The following is an 8587-nucleotide window of genomic DNA, read 5'->3' as shown; positions in this document are numbered from 1 at the left end:
GGTCTATTACTATACCAAGAGTAGATAATAATAGAAGAGAGTGTTCTACTGTGATATAACCCCTGCTTCATCACGGCGTAGAATTGAAGAGTCACATTCAGGATATTTTCAGTATTTTTGAGTAGTTATTCAAAAATAACTAGCAATATAATAACTACTCAAATAAAAGACTGAAAATATCCTGAATGTGACTCTTCAATTCTATGCTGTGATGAAGCAGGGGGTATATCACAGTAGGACACTCTCTTCTATTATTATCCACTCTTGACTATACCAATACTACATATCATTAATTACCTGAATCCATCCATATCAGTACGACTATCACAGAAAGGAGTGTATCCATAAGGTGCTCCATCCAATGGCTCCTCCAACAATTCCTTCATATCAGTACGAACCACCTATTAATAACCATTAATAATTATAAGTAACTGTTAATAAGTAATTATAATTAATAATAACTTTTATAACTACATTGTATACTTGGTCAGCATCGACAAAAATTATTTTCTTAATATTTAATGGAAAAAGTACATCTAGAAATAATATTTTGTACCTATAATAATAATAATAATAATAATCATTAATTAATAATTATTATATACTCACGCCCAGGTTAATCTTTGTTTTTCAGTTTGTCCATGAAGCCAGCATGGCCACTTGTACTGTACCAGCTGATACTCAAACCCATACCTCTCAGCCATCCTGGGAATGAAATCCTGAGAATGAAACAATTAATGATAATAGTAATAATATTCAATTAATTATTGATGTAGATGTACAAACATTTATAATTATTTATAGCTTTCCTTACTTTGAATTGTGGTGAAAAATAATTTTTTAGGAACCAAAACTTGACTGGATTTTTAGTGTGTTTCAGAACGCTTAGCATCATAATCCTATTGGTATAAATGCACTTGCCGCGGGATATACGATCGGTTAAGATCAAAGATTATATATATTACAGCAAAGAACTACAGACAAAACGACAGACAAAATGACAGACAAAAGAGTACAGAGCACAAGCTCCTTTTATACAAAAATCAAAATTAAATCATTACATAAGTGTAATGATACTAAACATAGTAACAATAATAATTTAACACAAAATCTTAATTAGTTAACACATTAAGTACTAATCACTATTACTCAGCAGTCACTGTCTATCAGCTAGTGCCATACTCCCACAAATCCTACACAATACAAACACTAATAACACTCCACTAGTAATACACTCATACACATACAGTACATGTAACTCCAATATTAAACTTAGTTTAACAAATCTCTCACAACCAACCAATATGTGTATGTACATGTACATTTATTGCTTTATATTAACTTTTTCTATTAATACATGTAGCTCTCTCTCTGTCTCTCTCCCTCAAACTTTTTAAAAATCACTCACAAATATAGCATAATGTCTGTCTCATTAATCTTTAGTTTTCTCTACTTATCTCCACTCCTAACCTTAGGAATCTTTCATAAAGGTGTCCAGAAGCTATTGAGAATATATTAATAGTATCAGTGGTAGGGACTGTATCATTAGACCCAGTAATGATTGGAGCATCATCAGGTACAAAGAACCTGTACCACAATATTAATAAAATAAAAATACACACAAAACTAACTTTGAGATTGAGTCAATTATTCCACCATTTTGTTAAGGGGTGGAGCCAGTAGGTGTGGCTTGTTGGTTCTCAGTCTTGCTCAGTAGGAGACTGGCCTTTTCCATCCCTGGCTTCTTTGTCACTCGTACTATTAAGTGATTACCGGTAAAACTGGATACATTAACTGGTATTGAGGATACATTACCACCTGAACCAACTCTGGACTGATAGTAACTGAGAGATTATAAAGAGAGAAGAGAAAAGGAGAGAAAGGAACTTTACATAAGCAGCAATGTACATGTACATACATGTACATGTACACAGGGCAATAGAAATACTCTGTATAGCCAGAAAAATTGGCAAATTGGCGGTTCAAAATAAAACTGCCAATATTATAACTGTCAATAATAATTGTATATACATTTGTATATTGTATACAGGGCAATATAGGAATACTATTTATCCCTGTACTGTAGATCATAAAATTTCTGGTACAAGTATTACTATATACTACTATATTGTACAAACAGTTGTACCTTGATATTTGATATACTTCTGATGATCTTCCTTCTCTTAGTCTCAGCTTCCATGCTCCTGGCTTACCCTTTAGCTGGAAATAACCCTAACAATAACGAATAATATCAAAATTGAAATTTGAAAAGGAAAATTAGCCAAATTTTGTCAAAAATGAAAAGGTAAAAATTCTTCATTTTTATATTTTTATCTGATGCATATACATGTTCTTATGTTGTGTAGAAAGTTTGGGCTGATTCTGACAAAAATTAGATTTTTAACAAATATTTAAGTTTCTCCAAAATTGGGCCGGTCAATTGGGCCAGTCACACGGTCATTGGCCAAATTTTGTCAAAAATGAAAAACTGAAAATTCTAGAATTTTATACTTTTTTCTGATGCATATACATGTTTTTATGCTCAGTATCAAGTTTAAGCTGACTCTGATCAAATTTGGACTTTTTATGAATTTTTAAAGTTGCTTGAAAATCATACACTACAATATACCGCATATTGGGTATATTTCAATGCATTAATAATTTCGGAAAAAGCAATCCGTTGCGAAAATAAATATTATGAAATTTTAAAATATGCGGATAAAAAGGAATAGAAGATATGTGGTATTGTACAATTAATATGAACACGTGGCTTCATAACTATCCATGGCTTCATGGCTTCTAACTCGAAGGCCATAAAGAGCCTTCTTTGCCAGTTAGAAGTGTTGCTAAGGTTGATTCAGAAGTGGAGAAGCCAGCAAATGCTTCGATTTACTTATCAGGCCAGGTGGTTGATGGAAATAATAGCAAGTAAAATATTTTCGAAATATAAAAGGCTTCCGAATTATTCCATCATTGAACTTAATATTTCCACCACTTTCATGCATTGAAATATACCCGATGTACGGTAGTGTGTATAGTATAATGTACTTACAAGATTAGCCATTACTATTGTATCATATAGTTCAGGATCAGTATCAGTACCCATCACATACTGTAGACCAGGTATAGGAGAATCCATATGTGCATCAAAACACTGTCCTTAATAATAAATAAGAGATACAGTACATTACCTTTCATTAGTTACTGTACTATCACTATTAAACACTAGCCCATTGATATTATATCTAGATAAAATTTTTGGGAGACTAAACTAGCTAAAATGGTAGACTTCAGGACACATGGCAAAATATGAGTGACCAAAAGCTATAGGAGATTTCAGGAAATTGCAAATTTTTTTCAAACTTGGAGAATAAAATTTGCCCTAGACCTACGTTGTATAATAATGGTGGAATTGTCCTTTGCTGTTTCACTTTTCTTTCTATCTTCTTCCCTCCCTCCCTCCCCCTCTCCCTTCCTCCATCCCCTCTCTCTCCCTCTCCATCTCTCTCTCTCTCTCTCCTCCTTTACCTTCGACTAGTATACAGTACATGTATCAGTTACCATAGCAACACGTAACAATAATGATTAAATTATAATTATAAATGTTCTTTACTTTTCTCCACAATGCTTCTGCTGTTAATTTGTGTGTGTCTTAGTAATCCAGCTTTCTTCATCTGAGGATCAACTTAATAATATCACTAATGCATGAATAATGATAACCACTCCTAGCAATTAATAAAAATAAAAATAAAAATAAAAAAATAATAATATAATATCACGTAATTGTCATAATTGTCATTATTACTTCAAATGAAAAGGAGAGAATTCTTCACTTTTATAATTTTTTCCTGATACAAATACATGCTCTTACATTGTGTAGAAAGTTTGAGCTGATTCTGATCAAAATTACTGTATAGCTTGATATTTTCGTGGTTTGCTCCTAGTAGGGCAATTCGTGGTTTAAATTTCGTGGTTGATGGCACTTCAATGATTTCGTGGGTTTAAATTTCGTGGGCAGCCCCATAACCACAAAAACCACGAAATTTACATTCCACGAAAATTTCAAGCTATACAGTAGATTTTTTACAATTTTTAAATTTGACGAATAGTGCCTTTCGGGTACACACGGCACGAAGTACAAAAATTTTTTGACGGTTGTAAAATTTGGCATTTTATTTTGAATCATCAACTCATCAAAATAAAACCTTTGTCAAAAAATATAATAAACATTTACGATGATTTTAAAGCCATTCTTGGAAAAATCCAAATTTTGGGATTTTATTTAAAAATTACATGTACATGTACATACGTATATTTACTTTTGATTTTGGTCATACATGTAACTCAAAAATTTAATCAAAACCAGGTCAAACTTTTTAAGTAGCATAAGGATATAATAAAAGTTGGGGTGATTTTAAAGCCATTTTTCTGAAAAAAATGATTGGCTATTGCCTTGGGTATTTTTCAGAATCTCAATAATTTCTTAAAATGGCCGTAATTTGAAAAATTTAAGTCAAAATCAGCTCAAACTTTCTACACAGCATAAGGACATCAATATGTATCAAAAAATTTAATAAAAATTTGGGGTAATTTCACAGCCATGTTTTTGGAAAAAGCCTTAGGTATTTTTCGAAATACTGTAAATCTTCTAAAAATTCGGCAAATTAAATTCACCTTAAAATCAGTAATAATTATTGAAAAATTAGAGGTTAAAAATGTTCTTTTACTTTTAAATAATTTTTATTGACTAAATTGGAGGGAGGGTCATTCCAAAGTCTCAGCTGCTTGGTAAGGTAGACTGAAGCAAGTGGTCAATCATGAGCCGAAATGAGAGGATTATGTCGAAATTAGAATACTCAGCCAGTAATTTTGCATAATCAAATAATTACAGGTAATTTTGTGAAAATTTGGAAAAAATTATTTAATTTGACGAAGTTAGAGTGTTGAATTTTTAGAAGATTTACGGTAGTGGTAATTTCTTAAAATGGCCGTAACTTGAAAAATTGAAGTCGGAATCAGCTCAAACTTTCTACACAGCATAAGGACATCAATATGTATCAGAAAATGTAATAAAAATTTGAGTTGATTTCGGAGACTTTTTTTGGAAAAACAATGGGCTATAGTCTTGGGTATTTTTCAAAATCACGGCAATATCTTAAAATGGCCATAACTTGAAAAATTGAAGTCGGAATCAGCTCAAACTTTCTACACAGCATAAGGACATCAATATGTATCAGAAAATGTAAAAATTTGGTGTGATTTCAAAGCATTACATTACATTACTTACATTAAATACATGAGAGTCTTTTAAAGCTACAAGCTCCTATGAGAGAGAAAATGAAAGAAAGGATAGGAGGAGAGAGATGCATGTCCAGAAATGAGTGGACACGGAGTAGTATACTGAGCAATTATCTCCGTATACCACTGATTGACTTTATACAGGGCAGGAATGGACATTTCCATTTACTAGGCTATATCTTTCTTCAGAATAAGAATCATCAATTTGCTCACTTCAGTAGCTGTTCTTCATCCATCTACCTGTGTTCCTGCTAAATATTACAGCATTTGGAGTAACTTTGTGTGGAACATTTACCAATTGAAGATGAGGCAGTCAGTGCCGCCATCTTGTCATTCCTTTATGTATGTATGATAATTTTTTTACTTTTTGAATGGTTATATCTAAATTTCAAACAATTTTTGACAATTTGCTCACTTATTTTGTGAAAGTACAAAATTCTTACTACCCAATGATGCAAAAAAGATAAAGAAATTCAAAACTTTGTTTGGAACATTTGTCTCCTGAAGGTGAAGTAATTTTAGCCATTTCAATAATGATGGGTGCAGCAGCAAGAGTCAACAAGTCACAAGTGCTTTCCTCTTCTCTTAGGAATAATAAAGTGAAAGAAAGAGTGCTTAACATCTTATATATACAAGCAAATAGTGTCTCTAGACCTTTTTAAAGTAAGACGGCCGTTTGTTGAGAAGAGCCTGTTCTTTCACCACGCTTGCCACTTTAACAAAAGAATATGAGAAAACTACCATAACCAATTGCATTAAGTAGCATTCTAGAAGCCTCAAGTATCTAGTGAAGTCCCATCCATGTACCAGAAAGACGTTAGCAAGCTTTGTAGTGAAGCTTCCTATCAATCCACCATTGCGGAACTGCCGTTGCTATGGTAATTCCAATGAATATCATTAAATTAACGCGACCGGAAGTCCCATTGCAATTTCTGGACATGGAGAACAATAAAGTATAAATATACTACTAACTGATAATAGTTCACCATCAAATTTTGTCAACATGTTAAATAGATGAATAAATAAATAAATAAATATATAATAGGATTGTTATGCTAAATGCTCAATGGCACTGGTCACAAATTCATAATTATTCAGTAATTCCCAGTTTTACTAGAATTCATGTACTAGTATACATGTACAGGTACATTTAAACTACCTCATCTGTTATTTTGTTGTCATTAGCAACTCCATCATTTTCATCATCAACTTTCTCTCTTCCCTGTATACTTATATGAAAAGTCCATCATGATCCGTCTCAGGACCGTCTGTTGACTGTTCCAATTCCGCCCTATATTGAGGGTTAAAATAACAACAATTGCCCCGCCCAAAACCAGCACCTCCCTTTGATTCCTTTGCAAAGTTTGCATCCGGTTAGCTTGTTCTTTGATCAATGGCAACTAAAACCAGTTCTTGTTCCTCTTCTCTGAGTCTCTTCTCTTCTCCTTTGACTATTGGTAATGTTCCTTAACTATTTATGTATCATTGAATATGATTTTAGATCAACTTATTGATGTACTTAATCTGTTGAAGAGATGTGGTTTCCCTCAGACAAGATGGCATGAGCTGGGACTGACACTAGGACTACACAAGAACACACTGGACGCCATTGAAAGGAATCATCCTGGTGATGTATTTCGATGCTTGACGGAGTGTCTCTCCAAGTGGTTATCCAGAGCTGATAATGTTGACAGTAAAGGAGGAGCTACCTTTGACTCACTGTCAGATGCTCTTAAATTTATGAATGAGAATGCTGCAGCTGACAAGCTAAATCAAGAGGGTAAGTTAATATCCCTGATTGTATTAGTATTGACTCTGTGTGTGTATTCTATAGAACATAAAGCTAAGGCTATTGATATATTCAACACTCATCATCCACTCCTCTCTCAGTCTCTCTCTGATCCTCTCAGTGTAGCTATTATGTTTCAAAGAGAGGGTGTCATAACAGGACAAGTATTAGATACTGTTGTATCGGCTAGTCCCTCTGTTTCCGATCAATGTGAAGTCCTGTTAGCTGCCATTATAGTAGCTATTGAAAGCAAGTATAGTTTACTACAAACATTTGCTAGTGTGTTGTGCAAGTTCACTGGTAATGTAAAACTAGGAACAGTTATACAAAAAGACTATGGTGAGCTAGCGTAATTTACGCAATAAATTTTTGAAAATCTTTTTAGATAAAACATTTAATGATAATACACAGGTGATATCCGATGATGAAGGTATATCAATAGAATATTAGTAATCAGTTTTTTAATAATTTTTAGCTCAAGAATCTTCTGATTCCAATAAATCGACAACTACTAATGGTGAGTGGTAATATCAGTGGGTGTAATTATTAGTCACATTTATTTCTGCAGTTGCTCCTCTTTACATTCCACAATATAAAAGTCAAGATTTTGATGTGCTTTTTGCAAAATTTGCTAAAATGTTTTCTAATGTTCGCAAAGTTATTGTTAAATGTCCTCCTCGTTTAGAAGATCTTAAGATGTTCATTGAAGATTTTAACTCTGACCTTGAAGCAGAATTGAGTGTGATTAGTAATCTTCAAGGTATTATGCGTCTGATTAGAAAAAATTGCAGTCTCATTAATATTGTGATCCTTGAAGCTGTTGTTGAGCACTTTGAGATTGATGATGCTCAGAAATACATTGACGATTACAAGAGGGAAATTGATGAATCGTGTCGTAATTTATCAGTTGATCTGTGCTTGAATGAGCCGTTTGATGTAGTTAGGGCCAGTCCTCCTCTTAAATGTGAATCCATCTCTTATGTACTTGGATGGGAAGCTACTGAGCATAAACTAAAGGATGTTACAGATATCGTATCTAAATCTTCCGGTAAATTTGTGAAACTGGTTGACATCAAAAGCACTCAATCCATCACCATCACTTGCTCCTTCCCTCACTCTCTCACTGGAGCTCTCATTATAAAATTGAGTGAAAATCTTGAATTATTAATAAAAAATGGTCTAATGAAGCTTACTGTTGGATACTGCACAATATGGAAGAAACAGAAGATACAAGTATGTGTATATATACTGTCAGTAATTACCAATATATACTGTATTATAAAGGAAATACAGGAACCACTGGAAGAGGAAGTACAGGAGATAAAGGAACAACCTCATGATACAAAGGTATAATAATTTGTGTTTGACTATTAATTTTTATTAAACTAACTTAATAGGAAGAGAGAGTAGCAAGACTGGAGGAGAAAGAAACAGAAGGAGCAACACCTCAATCAGTAATTAATCAAGGTATAATAATACATTAATGTTGTTGACCAGTAT

The 8587-nt window shown here is 33.0% G+C and overlaps 2 protein-coding genes across 5 annotated transcripts; one reads left to right on the top strand and one right to left on the bottom strand.

Moving 5' to 3' along the window:
• Positions 1–276: 276 nt before the first annotated feature.
• On the bottom strand, positions 277–6472 carry LOC109586386 (UDP-glucose:glycoprotein glucosyltransferase-like). Of its 4 annotated transcripts, none has more exons than XR_002186999.1 (10): positions 6458–6472; positions 5288–5323; positions 3614–3725; positions 3053–3159; positions 2147–2232; positions 1632–1844; positions 1471–1587; positions 815–899; positions 610–719; positions 277–556 (listed from the first exon to the last, which is right to left on the bottom strand). XR_002186999.1 is itself a non-coding variant. In XM_020002573.1 (6 exons), the coding sequence occupies exons 1-4, from the start codon at positions 3672–3674 to the stop codon at positions 1664–1666; spliced, it is 435 nt and encodes a 144-aa protein (XP_019858132.1). In that variant the 5' UTR covers positions 3675–3725; the 3' UTR covers positions 940–1193; positions 1471–1587; positions 1632–1663. The 4 variants fall into 4 exon arrangements, 1 of the variants encoding a protein (XP_019858132.1); XR_002187000.1 differs by having other exon boundaries at positions 3053–3154; XR_002187001.1 differs by lacking the exons at positions 3614–3725; positions 5288–5323; positions 6458–6472 and adding an exon at positions 3529–3542.
• Positions 6473–7038: 566 nt separating this feature from the next.
• Positions 7039–8571, top strand: LOC109586384 (uncharacterized). The gene is made up of 7 exons (XM_020002571.1): positions 7039–7078; positions 7133–7426; positions 7473–7517; positions 7563–7604; positions 7656–8320; positions 8372–8434; positions 8485–8571. Exons 1-7 carry the CDS (start codon positions 7039–7041, stop codon positions 8569–8571), a joined length of 1236 nt encoding a protein of 411 aa, XP_019858130.1.
• The last annotated feature ends 16 nt before the right edge of the window (positions 8572–8587 follow it).

This window comes from Amphimedon queenslandica, unplaced genomic scaffold, assembly GCF_000090795.2.
Source record: "Amphimedon queenslandica unplaced genomic scaffold, v1.1 AMPQUscaffold_12884, whole genome shotgun sequence".
NCBI lineage: Eukaryota > Metazoa > Porifera > Demospongiae > Haplosclerida > Niphatidae > Amphimedon > Amphimedon queenslandica.
The sequence above is the reverse complement of the archived record's forward strand: the minus strand, read 5'-3'. Positions and strand labels throughout refer to the sequence as shown.